At 45.0% G+C, this 23243-nt stretch overlaps 1 protein-coding gene and 1 pseudogene across 2 annotated transcripts; both read left to right on the top strand.

Moving 5' to 3' along the window:
• The first annotated feature begins 7309 nt into the window (after positions 1-7309).
• On the top strand, positions 7310-12677 carry LOC139368935 (MRG/MORF4L-binding protein-like). Of its 2 annotated transcripts, XM_071108438.1 has the most exons (5): positions 7310-7557; positions 9213-9334; positions 9458-9539; positions 10106-10180; positions 11392-12677. In XM_071108438.1, exons 1-5 carry the CDS (start codon positions 7422-7424, stop codon positions 11592-11594), a joined length of 618 nt encoding a protein of 205 aa, XP_070964539.1. In that variant the 5' UTR covers positions 7310-7421; the 3' UTR covers positions 11595-12677. The 2 variants fall into 2 exon arrangements, with proteins under 2 accessions (XP_070964539.1, XP_070964540.1); XM_071108439.1 differs by lacking the exon at positions 10106-10180 and having other exon boundaries at positions 7313-7557; positions 11392-12675.
• A 5888-nt stretch (positions 12678-18565) lies between these two features.
• LOC139367376 (elongation factor 1-alpha 2-like) lies at positions 18566-21475 on the top strand (annotated as a pseudogene).
• Positions 21476-23243: the final 1768 nt, after the last annotated feature.

Genomic DNA, 23243 nt, shown 5'->3' with positions numbered 1-23243 from the left:
TACTGCCTTCACTTTTCTTTATTCTTTGAATCTGGCTTGTTTGATTCACAACACGTGTTCTCTGTAGACCTACTACCTTGGTTTGAACTGCAGGTCAGACATTCACGGTTAGATTTCCAGACAGAACATAGTCTTGGCAGGCATGGAAAATTACAATTAGTTAATTAAATCAATGTACAGAGAAGCATGTCTTTGGATCTACTAAGTAACCAAACCATGACAACTACAGTATTTTGTTGAACAATCACGACAATAAGGTGATCACAATACTTGTAATGATATTCTATGACAAGTGACAATTCACTGCCATGTTGAATGTTGAATGAATGTTGAGATGGGTGTTTACTTCCACTCACTCAGCATGAACACATCAATGGGGTTAATATATAGTTAGTAACTTACACAGCTACTACACTAGAATGTTATCCAAACTATTTAATTAATATGAGCGCATTCAACAGGCTAATCTAGTCATGTTTTCATAATATACCTTTACCATTTGTGTAATTTAAATATAAAACCCCTCCTAATTTAAATAAACTTGTAAAAAAAAGGTGATATCTAGAACCTAAAAGGGTTCTTTGGCTGTCCTCATAGGATAACCCTTTGAATAACCCTTTTAGGTTCCATGTAGAACCCTTTCCACAGAGGGTTCTACAAGAAATCCTAAAGGGTTCTACCTGGAACCAAAAAGTGTTGTTCTACAAGGAGAGCAGAATAACCCTTTTTTTAAGAGTACCAAGGCATTCATCACAGCCCTAAAAGAGGTTCATGAATATTCATGAATATTCATAAACTAAATTATTTTGGTTGAGAGAATATATGAGAATGATTGATTTAGGATTTATTTTCTCATATTCACAGTTTCAAAGTTGTTCTAACTTTCCCTACTATTCTCTCTCTCTGTCACACACACAGACTCACACACACACAGCGAGTCTATTTTCTTGGCTGCGATGCCGGGCCATCTGCAGCCTGGCTCGCGGATTTCTGTTTGTTAATGTTTCAATCAGCTGTGCGTCGAGGAATGTGAGGCTACTTAACCTGAACTTCGCCAGGTGTGCGGCGGCGCCACTCAGTCTGGGCCCGCCTGCCCTTGGCACGATGCTATCACACAAACACAATCCCACACTGACTCGGCTTTAAAACATTAGCGCCGCAGCTGTGCGTACTGCACTGCAGGGGATTTAGAGCCGCGTCACATCTGGGAATGGAAATAAATACAACTGTTGAATAGAGGGCTACTATCTATCATAGCTTTGTCCTGCACTCTCCCGGCTCATGTTGAGCTATTTTAACTTCTGTTGGAATTCCATTGTTGAGCCATGCACATTAAACTAATGGTTATAACGCGCTGAGGTCATGTGAAACAGAGACAAAGAAACCGTAGCACTTGTCACATCTTGTATAATAGTAAGCTATAATGGTCAGGTGAATGACACTATTACAAGAGTTCACTTTGCTCATAAACTGGTCTAATCAAGATAGGTAATTCCTTTCAAATTTGGAAATGAATGTTAATTTTATAGTTGGCACAACTCTTTACTCTTTGTAGACTATAACACTATTACTCTGTTGGATAAGAACATAACTATGAAATGTAGCCAATTATCAAAATAATATATAAAGCAATGTGCCATTAAAACGTTATACATGACAATATATTATTCAATGCATCTGAAAGAGGCAACGAATATGGTAAAAAAAGGAATCCATGCAAATCTTCTGTTCAATAATCATTTTATTTCATAGCCTACTTTATCATGACGAGTAGTGTCAATTCAATAGTGTAAATTCCATTGTATTTCATTCTACTGCACTAAACATCGGCCTCCTGAAGCAAGCAGACACAGGGTCGTATAGCGCCCTCTTGTGGTGGCACACGGATAGTACAGACAGCCCTTTACATTATTTTCATAGCCAGTCATTTGGCGATGAAGTGACAGAACGTGTTTCATGATTGTAGACTCTAGACTGGACACAGTGCAACAATGTAACCCCAAGCAGTGACATGGGGCTAGACACCTAGACACGCCCTCTGTCCACCGTTAATGCATGAGGAGGGCCACCAAAATGGAATGCCCTGCTTAAATGTATTCTCGTGTATCCATGTCACAGATATACAATACATTTTCTTCAGTTTGTGTGCCTACAATAGATGCAATGAAAAAATAACTATGTTATTATAGCCTATCAAAGTAGGATGGCTAGCAATCCTTTCTGAATGAAAGAGCATCCCAGTTGGCTAACAATATGACCAGAGTGATAGGGGTGCTGTTCTCTGTTTGGCTGGGCTGTTTGAAGCACAGATAGAACAAGGAGCCAGATGTTTCACCTGAATCATTAATCTGAAGCACCCAGTTGGAATTTCCACTCTAAACAGCTTTAGTGGGGGCAGCTGCTGAGGCTATACCAAAGAGTTCAGGGAGGAGGAGGAAAGCAGTCCCATTGTGGAAGGAGGAATGTGGGGAAATAGTGAGGAGTAGGAACAGAGCATTTAGAGTACTGAAAGGGACACATAACTTCAAACATCTGATTCAGTATAAGCAGGTCCAGGCCCCGGTGAGGAGAACTATCCGTCAGGCAAAGAGGTTGTGTTGGCGTCGGTTCTGTGACACCATTGGACGACACCTGTGGGAGAAGTGTGGGGGATGATCAGAAGGGAGTGGGATCCTCCAGTGTTGATGAGTGGGGAGGATATGGCAGTAACAGATGAGGAGAAGGCAGAGATGATGGCCAAAGCGTTTGTCCAAGTACACAACTCTGCAAATTTTTCAGAGGACGGGCAGAGCGGGAGAGAGACAACGAGAGACGTAGGCGGGAGGATGTAAAGGATGCGTTGAATACACAATTTACCATGGCAGAGATGAAATGGACGATAGGTAAAGGCTGGGTCATTGGTGTTGTACAACAGAGTTTAGGAGGAGGGGAAACAACCAGGCAGCTGGAAGGAGGCAGTAGTGGGACCAATCCGGAAGACAGGGAAGGACCCGATGAGGCCAACTAACTATCGGCCAATAGCTTTAACATAACATGTATGTCAGATTATGGAACGTCTGATTACGGAGAGGTTAACTTACTTCCTGGAGATCAGGGGGCTAGTATGGCCACATCAGAGTGGGTTCAGGAAGGGGAGGGGAACTATGGACCCAGTGCTCTGCTTAGAAGCAGAGGTCAGGAAAGGGAGGGGAACTATGGACCCAGTGCTCTGCTTAGAAGCAGAGGTGAGGAAGGGGAGGGGAACTATGGACCCAGTGCTCTGCTTAGAAGCAGAGGTGAGGAAGGGGAGGGGAACTATGGACCCAGTGCTCTGCTTAGAAGCAGAGGTCAGGAAAGGGAGGGGAACTATGGACCCAGTGCTCTGCTTAGAAGCAGAGGTGAGGAAGGGGAGGGGAACTATGGACCCAGTGCTCTGCTTAGAAGCAGAGGTGAGGAAGGGGAGGGGAATTATGGACCCAGTGCTCTGCTTAGAAGCAGAGGTGAGGAAGGGGAGGGGAACTATGGACCCAGTGCTCTGCTTAGAAGCAGAGGTGAGGAAGGGGAGGGGAACTATGGACCCAGTGCTCTGCTTAGAAGCAGAGGTGAGGAAGGGGAGGGGAATTATGGACCCAGTGCTCTGCTTAGAAGCAGAGGTGAGAAAGGCTCGGGTGAACAAGGAGACTGTTGTAGCTGTCTTTTTTGATGTGGAGAAGGTGTATGATATAACCAAGATTGATATTATGGGGGTAGGAGGAAGAACGTACAACTGGATAAAGGACTTCCTGTTTGGAAGGTCTATCCAGGTGAGGGTGGGGAAGTCTCTCTCAGGCAGCTACCTGGTGGATGATGGTACACAGCAGCGGAGCCTGATTAGTCCTCTGTTGTTCTCAACCATGATCAGTGATGTTTACTCTCAGGTACGGCCGGATATTGGGAGGTCGTTATTTACAGATGATGGGGCCTTATGGAAGAGGTGAAGAAATGTGCCATACGTAGTCAGGAAGGTACTGGAAGAAATTGATGAGGAAGAGCGGTGGGCATTAATGTGGGGATTCAGGTTCTCTGTAGAGAAAACTCAGACTGTGTTCCTTACCAGGAGGAAGGTGGGAGATGAGGCATGCTTGAGGTTATATGAGAGACGCTTGGAGAGGGTGGGGGCCTTCAGGTTCCTTGGGGTAAACTTTGACACTAGACTGACCTGGGCAGAACACATTGAGAGAGTGGTGGGAAAGTGTAAGAAGGTGCTAAATGTGATGCTCTGTCTGACGGGGAAGGAGTGGGGGGGTGTTCCTCATTGAGGACCATGTATGTTGCATTGATCTGACCTGTAATAGACTATGGCAGTATACTATATGGTTCGGCAGCGCGGACCTCATATGTAATAGACTATGGCAGTATACTGTATGGTTCAGCAGCGCGGACCTCATATGTAATAGACTATGGCAGTATACTGTATGGTTCGGCAGCGCGGACCTCATATGTAATAGACTATGGCAGTATACTGTATGGTTCGGCAGCACGGACCTCATATGTAATAGACTATGGCAGTATACTGTATGGTTCAGCAGCGCGGACCTCATATGTAATAGACTATGGCAGTATACTGTATGGTTCGGCAGCCCGGACCTCATATGTAATAGACTATGGCAGTATACTGTATGGTTTGGCAGCGCGGACCTCATATGTAATAGACTATGGCAGTATACTGTATGGTTCGGCAGCACGGACCTCATATGTAATAGACTATGGCAGTATACTGTATGGTTTGGCAGCACGGACCTCATATGTAATAGACTATGGCAGTATACTGTATGGTTCGGCAGCGCGGACCTCATATGTAATACACTATGGCAGTATACTGTATGGTTCGGCAGCGCGGACCTCATATGTAATAGACTATGGCAGTATACTGTATGGTTCGGCAGCCCGGACATCATATGTAATAGACTATGGCAGTATACTGTATGGTTCGGCAGCGCGGACCTCATATGTAATAGACTATGGCAGTATACTGTATGGTTCAGCAGCCTGGACCTCATATGTAATAGACTATGGCAGTATACTGTATGGTTCGGCAGCGCGGACCTCATATGTAATACACTATGGCAGTATACTGTATGGTTCGGCAGCGCGGACCTCATATGTAATACACTATGGCAGTATACTGTATGGTTCGGCAGCCCGGACGTCATATGTAATAGACTATGGCAGTATACTGTATGGTTCGGCAGCGCGGACCTCATATGTAATAGACTATGGCAGTATACTGTATGGTTCAGCAGCCTGGACCTCATATGTAATAGACTATGCCAGTATACTGTATGGTTCGGCAGCGCGGACCTCATATGTAATAGACTATGGCAGTATACTGTATGGTTCGGCAGCGCGGACCTCATATGTAATAGACTATGGCAGTATACTGTATGGTTCGGCAGCGCGGACCTCATATGTAATATACTATGGCAGTATACTGTATGGTTCAGCAGCGCGGACCTCATATGTAATAGACTATGGCAGTATACTGTATGGTTCGGCAGCGCGGACGTCATATGTAATAGACTATGGCAGTATACTGTATGGTTCGGCAGCACGGACCTCATATGTAATAGACTATGCCAGTATACTGTATGGTTCGGCAGCGCGGACCTCATATGTAATAGACTATGGCAGTATACTGTATGGTTCGGCAGCGCGGACCTCATATGTAATAGACTATGGCAGTATACTGTATGGTTCAGCAGCCCGGACCTCATATGTAATAGACTATGGCAGTATACTGTATGGTTCGGCAGCGCGGACCTCATATGTAATAGACTATGGCAGTATACTGTATGGTTCGGCAGCCTGGACATCATTGGAAAGGCTAGATGTCATACAGGGGCAAGGACTCAGAATATGTAGTGGGGCGTCAGACCTCCCCTGTGTCTGCATTACAGGTGGAGATGGGGGATATGTCATTGCATATTAGGAGATAGCAGATGGCAATTCATTAATGGGTCAACCTACATGAGGTGTCTCATCCTGCAAAATACATTTTACAGGCATGCTGGGAACATGAGCGAGGACAGCACTCAAGCTTTGGGTGGGTGGGTAATACCCAGGCGAAGGAGACGGGACTGTATGGAAGAGAGTTTGGTCCAACGGTAGATATTCCTTTGAACCCATCACGGCCACTCCCGCCTCCAGTAGTTAACCTCAAAGTGTTGGAGAGACCTTGAAAGGAAGGGAGGGTGTTGATCCATCTGATTGGTTTAAGAGACGTCTGGATACTGTGTATCAGGATGTTGTGGCCATTTACACAGATGGTTCAAGAGATCCAAGGACAGGATGTACTGGGTCAGCATTTGTAGTGCAGGAATGTGGGGGGGGGGGGGGGGGGGGGGGAGTCAGGAAACGTATTACAGATCATCTGGCTGTATATACAGGGGAGCTGATGGCCACACTGTTGGCCTTGCAGTGGGTGGAGGAAGTCAAGCCTGACAGAGCAGTTATTTGCTCTGATTCATGTGCAGTGTGGATGAGTCTGCAGTCCTTTAGCTCACGTAGCAGACAAGACCTGCTTTATGAGGTGCTCCAAACCCATGGTAGGATTACACAGATGGGAATACAGATAAGATTTACTTGGGTCCCAGCCCATGTGGGGTTGGAGGGGAATGAGGCAGTTGATGTACTGGCTAAACAAGCACTTAGTAGTGGGGATGTTGATGTAGTTTCAATGAGCAAGGCAGAGGCAAAGAGCCTGATATGGACAGTGGTGGTACAGAAACTGCAGGAGCAGAGGAATAGAGATACTAAGGGCGGGTATTTATTTCAAGTACAGAGGAAAGTCAGGGATTGGAGGATGGCAGGAAGAGACAGAAGTGAGGAGTCTAATTTTACAGGATGAAGGGTGGGACACTAGCTAGTTGAATAAGACTTTAAATGTGATAGGAAAGCATCCAATAGGAAAGTGTGAATATTGCCAGGAAACGGAGACAGTGGTGCAGGTAGCCCTCACACAAAATATATGTTGTGTTGGCTGCTGCAGAGAAGTACTTGGGGCTACGATATTTTACTTCAGAAGAGTTACAGGGTGTGTTGAGTGGTCACGCTCCGTCCTCTCAGGCCGTTGGTCTGGGGTAGGGTCAGATAGGGTTAAAGTAGTGGAATAAGGTGGTGGGTTTTAATGCGTGTAGCGTTAGATTGTAGGTTAATATATACATATTTTTTAAATATATATATTTTTTATTTTTCCCGGTTCCCCCTTCCAATTTATGTATCACAAAGTGTAATGGATCTATACTATAATTCAGTAGGGGGCGGTAATGCAACATATTGGATTCCCCCCGCCATTAACGTAATCGAAGAATAAGACAGCCTGCTGTGGTGTTTCTTGTGTTCATTTGGGTCAGTTGTTAAAATCTTTGATTTCAGTGTTTTGTTATTGGAGAAGGAGAACAGGCATGGGGGAAGCCGAGCTTGTTCCAGCTGACGGTAAACAAGCAGAGTCGGGCATCAGTACCATCGAAGACTCGGTCGTATGGAGTCAAGAAGTCGAGGTGTGCCTGTTCCATGCGATGCTAGGTCACAAACCCGTAGGTAAGAATAAAACCGATAACCAGCTAGTGTGTTAATCGTGTAGGCCTGAAAATCCCCGGGCTGTAGTGGAGATCCGACGCGGAGGACGAAAGCCTGCCAACCATAACAAGTTAACAAGCCAGCTATTCATATATAGTCAGACAATTACACATATCAATGAACTCCCACAGTTGTTGACCATTTTATCGGTGGGTATAATTTGTGGAACGAATCTGTTCCAAAAACTTGGTAAATAACAAGGTTGCCAATAAACAATGCATACAAAGTTGTATCGCGGCAGAAATAAGATACCGGGTAGGGGATGGGCTATTTCATTTAAGTTTTCCCTCACTACGTTTTTATTCCGAAACATGTCTGTCCCGACTCTGGTTAGCCTATGGACAAACATTAAGAAGTAACTACGTGGTTTTCTTTGTGAATAAATCATGCTACTCTGTGGGAACGTTACACAAATGATACCCACCCCTCATTTCAGCTTGTTGTTCAACGGTGCATGTTTGTTTTTTTGTCTTAAAAGTGTTGGCCAAATGTATTCAAGGAGGTATCTAGTTAAGTTTATTCCTGAGCTGACATACATCTGGAAATCCTAACACAAGCAGCTTCTTGTGACAAATTCAAGTGTATGTCTTTATTTTTGTATGTTGCATGCTGTTAACTACTGTAGTATTAGTCAAGGACACAGTTTACTGCATGTTTAAAAGGTGCAGTGAAATCTTTTGCTAACTCCATCAACATTGCGGTAGAATAATCAATAATAGAGTAAAAAACAAAAACAACATTTAATTGAATAAGTATCCATATGGTAATAGCGTGATGTGCATCATTATAACAAATAAACCAGCTAGCTAGCTTGCTACTCTATCTACTTTTGTACTTTTTCGCTAATAATTATCCGTTGTCAGATTGTCATCCTAAATCATTGTCATCCTAAATCAAAATGTATTTTATCACATGCGCCGAATACCGTGAAATGTTTATTTATTTTACCTTTATTTAACTAGGCAAGTCAGTTAAGAACACATTCTTATTTTAAATGACTGCCTAGGAACAGTGGGTTAACTGCCTGTTCAGGGGCAGAACGACAGATTTGTACCTTGTCAGCTCGGGGGTTTGAACTTGCATCCTTCCGGTTACTAGTCCAACGCTCTAACAACTAGGCTACCCTGCCGCCACCAACAAGCCCTTATTAACCGACTGAGCAGTTCAGTAAAGAGTTAAGATAATATTTACCAGATAAACTAAAGTAGAATAAAAAGTAACATAACAATAACGAGGCTATTATACAGGGGGTACCGGTACCAAGTCAGTGTGTGGGAGTACAGGTTAGAGGTAATGTAGGTAGGGGTGAAGTGACTATGCATAGATAATAAACAGCGAGTAGCAGCAGTGTACAAAACAAATGGAGGAAGGGGGGGTCAATGTAATAGTCTGGTGGCCATTTGATTAATTGTTCAGCAGTCTTATAGCTTTGGGGGGTAGAAGCTGTTAAGGAGCTTTTTGGTCCTAGACTTGGTGCTCTGGTACTGCTTGCTGTGCGGTAGCAGAGAGAACAGTCTGTGACTGGAGTCTTTGACAAATGTTATTTTTTTTGTCAATTTTTTTTTTCCCCTCCCACTATTTGAAGACGTTGCTTTACATTCTTATTTTCTCTGCAGGGGTAAATCGCCACTTTCACATGATCTGCATCCGGGATAAATTCAGTCAGAATATTGGGAGGCAAGTGTCATCAAAGGTGATCTGGGACCACCTGGGAACTATGTATGACATGTCGGCCTTGGTGAGTAGAGCGTCTTAATCTTTCTCTGGCCGTTTTTGAAATAGAGTGTTCTAGAGTCAGTCAGCCGCTATCTTTCCTCTGTAATTTAACACTGAATACTGTCACACATTCTGTCCACTGCAGCATGAGTCAGAAATATTGCCATTTCCCAACTCAGAGAAGAGCTTCAATCTTCCAGAGGAGATGATTCAAAAAGTAAAAGAAGGTAAACCCCCTCTCGTCTCTCTCCTCTCTCCTTCTCTTTTCTCTCCTCTCCTCTCCTCTCCCTTCACTCTCTTCACTCTCTCCACTCTCTCCACTCTCTCCACTCTCTCCACTCTCTCCACTCTCTCCACTCTCTCCACTCTCTTCACTCTCTTCACTCTCTTCACTCTCTTCACTCTCTTCACTCTCTCCTCTCTCCTTCTCTCTTCTCTCCTCTCCACTCTCTTCACTCTCTTCACTCTCCTCTCCTCTCTCCTCTCCCTCCACTCTCCTCTCCCTTCACTCTCCTCTCCCTTCACTCTCCTCTCCTCTCTTCAGAATCCACCATACTTACAAAAATGCTGAGTTACTAGAAAGTCCATATTTGGCTTGAGGATGTAAATGAGCTGCTAAATTTGGTACGTTACTGAGACATTTGTTATTTTGTACGTTGTCCCTGCTCAAATAAACGTAATAAATACAAATGTATACATCTCTCTTCCACCCGACTGTACATAAAATGTATGCACACAAGACGCTGTTAGACTGCTAAATGGCATATTATTATATTATTCCTGCCCTGAACAGGTAAACTGGTGTCTGAGGACGACATGAAAGACGAGTTGAAAGAAGAACGAGACTCCCCAGCCACGCATGAAGAAGGTTCTCTCCCTCATTCAATTGCATTAGCTGTATTTCACCTCATGTGCTCCTCCTCTTTCTGTCTGACGTGAGCCTTATTTGGACTAGGTCCGTACATAACTCCTCCTCTTTCTGTCTGACATGAGCCTTATTTGGACTAGGTCCGTACATAACTCCTCCTCTTTCTGTCTGACTTGAGCCTTATTTGGACTAGGTCCGTACATATCTTCTCCTCTGGCTCACAAAGCGGCATCCCTAACTCTTGTCATTTGGCTGGTTTTAAAGGTCTGAGTCCCTGTATGGCTGCTGGCCAGGATTTTGAGAGGTATGGACAGAAGAACTCGTTTGCTCTGTTCTAAAACTCCAGCTTGACCTCGGTGTAGAACAGATCAGAACCGGAGGTTCTTTAGAGCGACCGCCCGCCTAGTGCACAGAACATGTGCGTCTGTCTTTATTTCACTTTCTCTTTTTCTCTCCTTTTAACTTAGGTTTGAGAACATTTTTAAGCATGGCATGCCATTTTTAAAAAATGTATAATTCTATATTGTTTTGATGGAGTTTTAGGACTTATATAATGGCAAGCTTCAAATGGACGGTGATCTTGAACCTGCCTTTTCGCTCTTCTGCCATTCCTTTCTTTATACTATTTGAATGGCGTTTGTCTGTTGAACTCAACTCTGGTCCTCTGTGTCCTCCACTGGGACTCTGCTCTAAGGTACATGATATTCCCAATGGATGTACACAGCAAACACTAGCCTATCGCCGCACACTAGAATAACAACGGGCTTCATTTGAGTCTATCATACCCTACAAAGTCACAGTCACTGTAGGAGCTGTCACTTACTGTTTTCTTCACTGATCTGAGAGGGCAGTCACTGATCTGAGAGGGCAGTCACTGATCTGAGAGGGCAGTCACTGATCTGAGAGGGCAGTCACTGATCTGAGAGGGCAGTCACTGATCTGAGAGGGCAGTCACTGATCTGAGAGGGCAGTCACTGATCTGAGAGGGCAGTCACTGATCTGAGAGGGCAGTCACTGATCTGAGAGGGCAGTCACTGATCTGAGAGGGCAGTCACTGATCTGAGAGAGGATCTAAAACATTTGGTTTCACAGGTCAACTTTCAGAACTTGGACTGAGTGATGCAGAATCTTTTGAAACTTCAATCATTTCCAAAACCACTCTCCCTTTACCTGACAACTCAATATTTTCTTTCTCTCCTCCTCTCTCTCAGGCAGCAACTCCTCGGTGAAGATGACAGAGAGGGCCGTCAGCAAAGACAAGGAGAGAGACAGAGACAGAGAGAAAGGTTCCTCTGAGGGTGGCCCAGGGAAGGAGGCAGCAGACAAGAGGAAGAGGAATCGTGCAACTGAGAAGGTACTCAACTCCAGCAGCAACCCGTCCAGCCCCGGTGGAGCCAAGCGGAGAAGGACGTAGGCCAAGTCACCAGGAGACGCCCTCAAGATATCAGCCGCTGCAGAGAGCAGGAGACCCCAGGGGGAGGAGGAGAGACCTGGGACTGGAGAGACTCATCTGTGAAGCCTGGAAGGAAGGGGGAGAGACTTAGGACTGGAGAGACTCATCTGTGAAGCCTGGAGGGAAACGGGAGGGAGGGTGAGAGAGTGGCGTTTGGAGTCAGACAATAGAGAAGCTATTTGGACAATGCAGAATTTGTGCACAGGTATCCAGGAGACGAAATTAAGAACTTTCAGCCCCACAGAAGCTGCAATTTTAGACTTATGTAATGTTCTCCAAACATCTAGAATTATGTATAATTTTCCCACTGCCACACAATCTCTGAAAACAACAGCGCAATAGCAATGTGAAGACCAAACTGACTCGTATTGGTCATGATTATCAATATACTGTCACAGCAGCGGAGGTTTTTTGGACAATCCCCTCCCTCCAGTCCTCGGCTCTGGATGAGAGGCCAGCAGCCATGTTTAGTAATATTGACACAATTCAATCAGACACGTTATCAATGACATCAGAATGAGCGTAATGGTTCTAGTGCTTGTGTTCAGGCTTGTGTTATTGTGAAGTTATCCTGTTTGGCTTTGGAGAAATGCAGGACTACTAAATCACAGCAATACACTGTATTAGTGGCTGGACGCTTGCTCTAATTGTCTTGTTGTTGTTGTGTGTTCTGATTTGTTTCAAGTTGTTGTAAACACATGCGTAGAGTACCTCATCCAGCTCTTCCAGTAACTGCCAACCAGATTGTTATTGTACCTCATCTGTATAAAATGTAGCTGCAATTTGTGCAAATTGTCGGTCATTGTCCCCTTTTTTCCTACAGTCACAGTCTTCTGTATTTTATCCGTAGGGATTATTGAATGTGCATGTTTTGGTAATTGCTAAAAAAAAGTTTTTTTTTTTGTCCGTGTTAAAGACAGACCTTTGCGAATATAATAAACATGTGTAGCTGTAGTCTCCATCCCATTTGAAATCCCTTTTGTTATTCTCTATTTATTGGACATGTCATAAGCCTATGTCCCATTAAATGATTTTTGATGAAGTTTGTGACTGGTTCATTAATTCAACAAACGGTGTATTCTAATGGAGTGTGATGATTTGCAGCATTTGTTTGTTAAAATCCCGCGGGGCTGAACTTCCTGGTGACTCGGGAGGCAACTACTAAGCAACATGTCTGTGTTTTGTATTAAGCCAGTATCTCTGAGTAACATGTCAGTGAAATGTCAGTGACTATGTCCTCTCTGGCGACACAGGCCTCGTTGATACCCAATCACCTTGCAGCATAACTTCTAAGTAGCTTTGTCAGTCATTCAGTTGATTGTTGGGACTCTTAACTGCAGCGCTCCATACCAGTGTAATTAGTTGATACTAATTAAACTCTTAGGACTGATAAGGATTTACTTTACTAACACTGTTTTTGAGTTACTTCTCACTATGATATCTGAGATCAGCCCATCTCTTTCCATTCTTGCTGGCCGGTTCCCTGTCTAATTGCTACACACACACACTCACACTCTCTGAGCTGCTGCAGACAAGTGCTTCACTGCAGGCTATGCCTTTCCCTCCATCCTACTGCACCCAAAGGAGGCGGGGGTGCCGACATGGAGCGGGCAGCGCAGCCCGATTCTGCTACAGGTAAGAGGCCGTACAATACGGGTACACCTGCCTTTCAGGGCTCACTGTTGAGCTGCGTATCGAGAGCTGCCATGTCTTGTGTTTTCATTTGCTAATTATGATGTCTGATATTGTGCAATGATGTTTTATAAAATAAATACATAATTGCTTTTGATTGACAGTTCCAGCCTTAAGATCATCTGAGGCCACTGACACTGATGTCTGTTTACCATCTTGCATGATTATTATTATTATGATTTTACCTCACAACGTCCTGATATGACCTACTGCACAGCCAAATGAGGTTTAGGAGCACTGCACTATCCATATGGAATATTTTTTTATTTAATTTTTTTATTTCACCTTTATTTAACCAGGTAGGCTAGTTGAGAACACCTTTATTTAACCAGGTAGGCTAGTTGAGAACACCTTTATTTAACCAGGTAGGCTAGTTGAGAACACCTTTATTTAACCAGGTAGGCCAGTTGAGAACACCTTTATTTAACCAGGTAGGCTAGTTGAGAACACCTTTATTTAACCTTTATTTAACCAGGTAGGCTAGTTGAGAACACCTTTATTTAACCAGGTAGGCTAGTTGAGAACACCTTTATTTAACCAGGTAGGCTAGTTGAGAACACCTTTATTTAACCAGGTAGGCCAGTTGAGAACACCTTTATTTAACCAGGTAGGCTAGTTGAGAACACCTTTATTTAACCAGGTAGGCTAGTTGAGAACACCTTTATTTAACCAGGTAGGCTAGTTGAGAACACCTTTATTTAACCAGGTAGGCCAGTTGAGAACACCTTTATTTAACCAGGTAGGCAAGTTGAGAACACCTTTATTTAACCAGGTAGGCCAGTTGAGAACACCTTTATTTAACCAGGTAGGCAAGTTGAGAACACCTTTATTTAACCAGGTAGGCCAGTTGAGAACACCTTTATTTAACCAGGTAGGCCAGTTGAGAACACCTTTATTTAACCAGGTAGGCTAGTTGAGAAGACCTTTATTTAACCAGGTAGGCAAGTTGAGAACACCTTTATTTAACCAGGTAGGCTAGTTGAGAACAAGTTCTCATTTACAATTGCGAAGGAGCAAAATAAATAAATAAAATACAGTAGGGAAAGAGGTAGTTGTTTGGGCTAAATTATAGGTGGGCTATGTACAGGTGCAGTAATCTGTGAGCTGCTCTGACAGTTGGTGCTTAAAGCTAGTGAGGGAGATAAGTGTTTCCAGTTTCAGAGATTTTTGTAGTTCGTTCCAGTCATTGGCAGCAGAGAACTGGAAGGAGAGGCGGCCAATGAAAGAATTGGTTTTGGGGGTGACTAGAGAGATATACCTGCTGGAGCGTGTGCTACAGGTGGGAGATGCAATGGTGACCAGCGAGCTGAGATAAGGGGGGACTTTACCTAGCAGGGTCTTGTAGATGACATGGAGCCAGTGGGTTTGGCGACGAGTATGAAGCGAGGGCCAGCCAACGAGAGCGTACAGGTCGCAATGGTGGGTAGTATATGGGGCTTTGGTGACAAAACGGATTGCACTGTGATAGACTGCATCCAATTTGTTGAGTAGGGTATTGGAGGCTATTTTGTAAATGACATCGCCAAAGTCGAGGATTGGTAGGATGGTCAGTTTTACAAGGGTATGTTTGGCAGCATGAGTGAAGGATGCTTTGTTGCGAAATAGGAAGCCAATTCTAGATTTAACTTTGGATTGGAGATGTTTGATATGGGTCTGGAAGGAGAGTTTACAGTCTAACCAGACACCTAAGTATTTGTAGTTGTCCACGTAGTAAGTCAGAGCCGTCCAGAGTAGTAATGTTGGACAGGCGGGTAGGTACAGGTAGCGATCGGTTGAAGAGCATGCATTTAGTTTTACTTGTATTTAAGAGCAATTGGAGGCCACGGAAGGAGAGTTGTATGGCATTGAAGCTTGCCTGGAGGGTTGTTAACACAGTGTCCAAAGAAGGGCCAGAAGTATACAGAATGGTGTCGTCTGCGTAGAGGTGGATCAGAGACTCACCAGCAGCAAGAGCGACCTCATTGATGTATACAGAGAAGAGAGTCGGTCCAAGAATTGAACCCTGTGGCACCCCCATAGAGACTGCCAGAGGTCCGGACAGCAGACCCTCCGATTTGACACACTGAACTCTATCAGAGAAGTAGTTGGTGAACCAGGCGAGGCAATCATTTGAGAAACCAAGGCTGTCGAGTCTGCCGATGAGGATGTGGTGATTGACAGAGTCGAAAGCCTTGGCCAGATCAATGAATACGGCTGCACAGTAATGTTTCTTATCGATGGCGGTTAAGATATCATTTAGGACCTTGAGCGTGGCTGAGGTGCACCCATGACCAGCTCTGAAACCAGATTGCATAGCAGAGAAGGTATGGTGAGATTCGAAATGGTCGGTAATCTGTTTGTTGACTTGGCTTTCGAAGACCTTAGAAAGGCATGGTAGGATAGATATAGGTCTGTAGCAGTTTGGGTCAAGAGTGTCACCCCCTTTGAAGAGGGGGATGACCGCAGCTGCTTTCCAATCTTTGGGAATCTCAGACGACACGAAAGAGAGGTTGAACAGGCTAGTAATAGGGGTGGCAACAATTTTGGCAGATCATTTTAGAAAGAAAGGGTCCAGATTGTCTAGCCCGGCTGATTTGTAGGGGTCCAGATTTTGCAGCTCATTCAGAACATCAGCTGAGCAGATTTGGGAGAAGGAGAAATGGGGAAGGCTTGGGCGAGTTGTTGTGGGGGGTGCAGTGCTGTTGACCGGGGTAGGAGTTGCCAGGTGGAAAGCATGGCCAGCCGTAGAAAAATGCTTATTGAAATTCTCAATTATGGTGGATTTATCAGTGGTGACAGTGTTTCCTATCTTCAGTGCAGTGGGCAGCTGGGAGGAGGTGTTCTTATTCTCCATGGACTTTACAGTGTCCCAGAACTTTTTTGAGTTAGTGTTGCAGGAAGCAAATTTCTACTTGAAAAAGCTAGCCTTGGCTTTTCTAACTGCCTGTGTATAATGGTTTCTAGCTTCCCTGAACAGCTGCATATCACGGGGGCTGTTCGATGCTAATGCAGAACGCCATAGGATGTTTTTGTGTTGGTTAAGGGCAGTCAGGTCTGGGGAGAACCAAGGGCTATATCTGTTCCTGGTTCTAAATTTCTTGAATGGGGCATGTTTATTTAAGATGGTTAGGAAGGCATTTAAAAAAAATATCCAGGCATCCTCTACTGACGGGATGAGATCAATATCCTTCCAGGATACCCCGGCCAGGTCGATTAGAAAGGCCTGCTCGCTGAAGTGTTTCAGGGAGCGTTTTACAGTGATGAGTGGAGGTCGTTTGACCGCTGACCCATTACGGATGCAGGCAATGAGGCAGTGATCGCTGAGATCTTGGTTGAAAACAGCAGAGGTGTATTTAGAGGGCAAGTTGGTTAGGATGATATCTATGAGGGTGCCCATGTTTAAGGCTTTGGGGAGGTACCTGGTAGGTTCATTGATAATTTGCGTGAGGTTGAGGGCATCAAGTTTAGATTGTAGGATGGCTGGGGTGTTAAGCATGTTCCAGTTTAGGTCGCCTAGCAGCACAAGCTCTGAAGATAGATGGGGGGCAATCAGTTCACATATGGTGTCCAGAGCACAGCTGGGGGCAGAGGGTGGTCTATAGCAGGCAACAACGGTGAGAGACTTGTTTTTAGAGAGGTGGATTTTTAAAAGTAGAAGTTCAAATTGTTTGGTTACAGACCTGGATAGTAGGACAGAACTCTGCAGGCTATCTTTGCAGTAGATTGCAACACCGCCCCCTTTGGCAGTTCTATCTTGTCTGAAAATGTTGTAGTTTGGAATTAAAATGTCTGAATTTTTGGTGGTCTTCCTAAGCCAGGATTCAGACACAGCTAAAACATCCGGGTTGGCAGAGTGTGCTAAAGCAGTGAATAGAACAAACTTAGGGAGGAGGCTTCTAATGTTAACATGCATGAAACCAAAGCTATTACGGTTACAGAAGTCGTCAAAAGAGAGCACCTGGGGAATAGGAGTGGAGCTAGGCACTGCAGGGCCTGGATTCACCTCTACATCGCCAGAGGAACAGAGTAGGAGTAGAATAAGGGTGCGGCTAAAAGCAATAAGAATTGGTCGTTTAGAACGTCTGGAACAGAGAGTAAAAGGAGGTTTCTGGGGGCGATAAAATAGCATCAAGGTATAATGTACAGACAAAGGTAAGGTAGGATGTGAATACAGTGGAGGTAAACCTAGGTATTGAGTGATGAAGAGAGAGATATCATCTCAGAATATGAAAGACATTATCACAAACATCAGTTTTAACCAGTTTCTCAGAGCCTGATTGATACGTGGTAACTTCGGTATTTAAGAAAACAAGCTGTTTTACTAGTAGTTTGTGAGATCTCAGTGAATAAATCTATACCTTGATTAAACATTTTATATGCTCAGTGTAGCAATAGACTGTAGTCAGGAGATAGACACTAGTCAGGAGATAGACCGTAGTCAGTGGATAGACTGTAGTCAGGGGATAGACTAGTCAGTGGATAGACTGTAGTCAGGGGATAGACCGTGGTCAGGAGATAGACTGTAGTCAGGGGATAGACTGTAGTCAGGGTATAGACTGTAGTCAGGGGATAGACTGTAGTCAGGAGATAGACTAGTCAGTGGATAGGTCAGGAGATAGACTGTAGTCAGGGGATAGACTGTAGTCAGGGTATAGACTGTAGTCAGGGGATAGACTGTAGTCAGGAGATAGACTGTAGTCAGGAGATAGACTAGTCAGTGGATAGACTGTAGTCAGGGGATAGACTGTAGTCAGGAGATAGACTAGTCAGTGGATAGACTGTAGTCAGGGGATAGACTGTAGTCAGGGGATAGACTGTAGTCAGGGGATAGACTGTAGTCAGGGTATAGACTGTAGTCAGGGGATAGACTGTAGTCAGGAGATAGACTGTAGTCAGGAGATAGACTAGTCAGGGGATAGACTGTAGTCAGGGGATAGACTGTAGTCAGGAAATAGACTGTAGTCAAGGGATAGACTGTAGTCAGGGGATAGACTGTAGTCAGGGGATAGACTGTAGTCAGGAAATAGACTGTAGTCAGGGAATAGACTGTAGTCAGGAAATAGACTGTAGTCAGGGGATAGACTGTAGTCAGGAGATAGACTGTAGTCAGGAGATAGACTGTAGTCAGGGGATAGACTGTAGTCAGGAGATAGACTGTAGTCAGGGGATAGACTGTCATAAATAATTTCTCTCTAATAACTGAGGCGTTTCTCATTCTAACTGTTAATATACAGTATCTTTGCCTTCTCTCTCTGCCCTAGATGGAAAGAGGCTCCTTCAAGTATGCGTGGGTGCTGGACAAGCTGAAGACAGAGAGGGAGTGGGGCATCACCATAGAGACATATCCCTGTGGACAACCCAGGGCACAGAAACTTAATCAACAACATGATCAAGGGGACCTCCGAGGTAAGTAGGGACATCTCAGGTAGGTAGGGACATCTCAGCTAAGTAGGGACATCTCAGCTAAGTAGGGACATCTCAGGTAGGTAGGAACATCTCAGGTAAGTAGAGACATCTCAGGTAGGTGGGGACATCTCAGCTAAGTAGGGACATCTCAGGTAGGTAGGAACATCTCAGGTAGGTAGAGACATCTCAGGTAGGTGGGGACATCTCAGCTAAGTAGGGACATCTCAGCTAAGTAGGGACATCTCAGCTAAGTAGGGACATCTCAGCTAAGTAGGGTCATCTCAGGTAGGTAGGAACATCTCAGGTAGGTAGGAACATCTCAGGTAGGTAGGGACATCTCAGCTAAGTAGGGACCTCCAAAGTAAGTAGGGACATCTCAGGTAGGTAGCAACATCTCAGCTAAGTAGGGACATCTCAGCTAAGTAGGGACATTTCAGGTAAGTAGGGGCATCTCAGGTAGGTAGGGACATCTCAGGTAGGTAGGGACAACTCAGCTAAGTAGGGTCATCTCAGCTAAGGGTCATCGAAACCTTAATTGTTAACCATTACAACAAGCAACGCAAACCATCACAGTATTACTACTGATGAATGGTCTGAAAATATTCCCATTCCTGCTGTGTTGTGTTGTGCAGGCGGACTGTGCCATGCTGATCGTGGCAGCTGGAGTGAGAGAGTTTTGAGGCAGGCACCTCCAAGAAAGGTCAGACGAGGGAGCATGTCCTCCTGGCCTACACCCTGGGGGTCCAGTAACTCATTGTAGGGGTCAACAAGATGGCCTACACCCTGGGGGTCCAGTAACTCATTGTAGGGGTCAACAAGATGACCTATACCATGGGGGTCCAGTAACGCATTGTAGGGGTCAACAAGATGACCTACACCCTGGGGGTCCAGTAACGCATTGTATGGGTCAACAAGATGACCTACACCATGGGGGTCCAGTACCGCATTGTAGGGGTCAACAAGAGAAGAGTGAGAACAGCCATGATGAGATGGTGGTGGTGGTCAGAGCCTACATCGTGAAGATCGGTTACAAGCCCAACGCTGTGCCGTTCAATCTCCTGTTGGCATGGGGACAACATGCTGGAGCCCTCCCCCAACGTGAGTATCTTCTTTTGGCCTGAATAACATCCCATTGTTCAGCATTCCAAATAGATGTGTTCTTTCTCAAAGCTTAAGTGCCACGATGCCCCTGGACACTGTGTAGTTCCTCAACTCTCCAGCAGATGTCCTCATGTCCACATAAAATTAATTTACCTGTTGCTCAATCAACTGACACACAAATTCAGCACACATATGTTCATGTTGTTACTCTGTCCAGATGCCCTTGGTTCAAAGGCTGGAAGCTGGACAGACGGGAGCACCATGCCAATGGGGTGTCTACAAGAGGCTCTGGATACAAGATAAGAGGTAGGGTTACTACTCTAACACTAAACTAGAGTAATATTCTCACAAACAACATAAACAGCACAGAGAACTAATACCTGATAGAAAATATTGCCTTATTACTTCAGAAGAGAGTGATGACTAGAAGTCTCTCTTTTGTTTCCCAGGTATTGGAATGCCACCAGTGGGGTCAAGTGATGAGTGGTGTCCTCATGACCCAAGAGGCCACTGGGTTCACAGCTCAGGTCAGGGTCAAAGGTCATCCCTCTGGACATCTCAGACAGATACTGTACTAAAGCCTGGTAGAGGTTCTTCATTTACATAAATTCATTTTCTGTCTCTCTCTTTTTTTTCTCTCTCTCTCTTTTCCGTCTCCGTCTGTCGCTGTGTGTGTGTGTGTGTGTGTGTGTGTCAGGTGATTATCCTGAACCACCCTGGTAAGATCAGTGCAGACTACTCCCCGGCCACTGACTCCCACATCGCCTGTAGGTTTACTAAGCTCAAAGTGAAGATAGACCTCTGCACGGGGAAGAAGCTGGAAGTCAACCCCGATTCCCTGAAGTCTGGGGACGCTGCCATTGTAGAGATGGTTCCTGGGAAGCCCACGTGGGTGGAGAGCTTCTCCAAATACCCTCCACTTGGAGAGTATTTACACCTGGTAACCCTAACTAACATCCACTGTCCTCAGACTAGATCTAGTGGTCCTCTGTAGCTCAGTTGGTTGAGCATGGTGTTTAAAACACCAGGATAGTGGGACCACTCGTATATAAAATATGTGCACGGATGACAGTAAGTCGCGTTTGGATAAAAGCGTCTGCTAAATGGGATTTATTATGATATACCTCACTTTTCAAGACTTGCCTGGCTAGCTGCCCTCTGATTCCTTCACTTCCATCTGCGGCCCATGTGTGGTCAATTCATTGGCTATAATCAAATCTCAGGGACTGACGTACTTGTAAGAATCACCCTTTTGTGTGTGAAGCTGGCATGCCGTCCTCCACATCTTGCTCTAGTTCCATAAGGGTGGCTGTTTTGGTTACTCACAAACAGACAAGCCACTAAGCTAAAGCCCCCCCCCCCCCCCCCCCCCCTTGGACAGACATCTGGTTCTTCTAAAACTCTCTCTCTCTCTCTCTGATGATGGTGAGGTTTGTAACATGGATTCACTATTTACCCATTACACAGTCCAGGGAGAGGCTTTGTTGATTTCACTGGCCCTGATTGGGAATATTGGGAATATTTGTCAGAGGTTCTGTGTGCAATCAATAGAGGAAATAATTGCATGTGTTTTTGAAGCTTGAAATCCTCTGTGACACCCCTAGGCCCTGGTCTCCCATGTGTACTGGGCCCAGAATGGCAGTGTGAGGGAGTATTCTTTGTGAGTGGTACCCAGGTACAGGCAGCCTTTTCCATGGCTACGTTTCAACAGGTCTGCTTAGTGTCAGAAAACTCATGCAAGATGAGCAGAATACTGAAACAACATTAAATACTAAGAATGAGGAGCCAATAGAATCCTTGTGAGATGTTAAACAACAATATGAAACACTGTTTCACTGTGTGTGCCTGCATGAAAGCACCAACTGTTCCGGAAAACTGTGATCACTATCTCCGTAGCCGATGTAAGTACCCGTAGCACTCACGTCTGTAGCCATGAAGTGCTTTGAAAGGCTGGTCATGGCTCACATCAACACCATTATCCCAGAAAACCTAGACCCACTCCAATTTGCATACTGCCTCAACAGATCCACAGATGATGCAATCTCTATTGCACTCCACACTGCCCTTTCCATCTGGACAAAAGGAACACCTATGTGAGAATGCTATTCATTGACTACAGCTCAGCGTTCAACACCATTGTGCCCTCAAAGCTTATCACTAAGCTAAGGGCCCTGGGACTTAACACATCCATCTGCAACTGAATCCTGGACTTCTTGATGGGCCGCCCCCAGGTGGTAAGGGTAGGTAACAACACATCCGCCACGCTAATCCTCAAAACGGGGGCCCCTCAGGGGATCGTGCTCAGTCCTCTCCTGTACTCCCTGTTCACTCATGACGGCATGGCCAGGCACGACTCCAACACCATCATCAAGTTTGCCGATGACACAACAGTGGAGGCCTGATCACCAACAACAATGAGACAGGCTATAGGGAGGAGGTCAGAGACCTGGTCGTGTAGTGCCAGGACAACAACCTCTTCCTTGACGTGATCAAGACAGAGGAGATGATTGTGGACAACAGGAAAAGGAGGACTGAGCACACCCCCATTCTCATCGATCGGGCTGTAGTGGAACAGGTTGAGAGCTTCAAGTTCCTTGGTGTCCACATCACCGACAAACTATCATGGTCCAAACACACCAAGACAGTCGTGAAGAGGGCACGTGTGTCAGCTCATGCTTTTTTACCACAAACAAAGTAGTGACACACAATCTGTCAGCCGTTGGCAGTGGGAGTTCTTGAGGAAAAAAAGCAGCGCGTGTCAACGTATGTAAAGGTCAAATGTGAACTGTAACCAACCAATCAATGACTGTATTAGGCACCAAAAAGTTGGACTAATCCCCATACCTCTTTTTCCAATGTTGTTCCAGATAAATAACAAGCAGACACGGGTCTTAAACATGAGGCGGGACTCTTAGCCGTACAAACGACAGGCCCAGTCATTTACTGTATGTTGACGTGTCAGTCAGAGTAGTGCAGTATTGTCAGCGTGACCAGTAGAGGGCAGGCCTCACCAAGGTGTCACCACCATTATGTTTCACATGTTGTACTTGATGGCAGAGCCAAGTGATGTTCTTAATTTGTCTATTAAGTGACATTAGTTGTTGATTTACTTGTGAAACATACACTGACTATACCAAACATTAGGAACACCTTCCTAATATTCTTCTTTGGGTGATGGACCATTCTTGATACCCACCGGGAAACAGTTGAAAAACCCAGAAGCGTTCCCCGGTCATTCCGGATTCAAAGGCCCTTAAATCTTCAGTCTTGCCCATTCACCCTCTGAATAGCACACATACACAATCCATGTCTCAGTGGCCTCAAGGCTTTAAAAATATATATATTTTTCCTCCCCTTCATCTGCACTGAATGAAGTGGATTTAACGGGTGACGTCCATAAGGGATCATAGCTGTCACCTGGATTCACCTGGT

This window comes from Oncorhynchus clarkii, chromosome 16, assembly GCF_045791955.1.
Source record: "Oncorhynchus clarkii lewisi isolate Uvic-CL-2024 chromosome 16, UVic_Ocla_1.0, whole genome shotgun sequence".
NCBI classification, from domain to species: Eukaryota; Metazoa; Chordata; class Actinopteri; order Salmoniformes; family Salmonidae; genus Oncorhynchus; species Oncorhynchus clarkii.
This window is presented reverse-complemented; position numbering and strand designations above follow the sequence as displayed.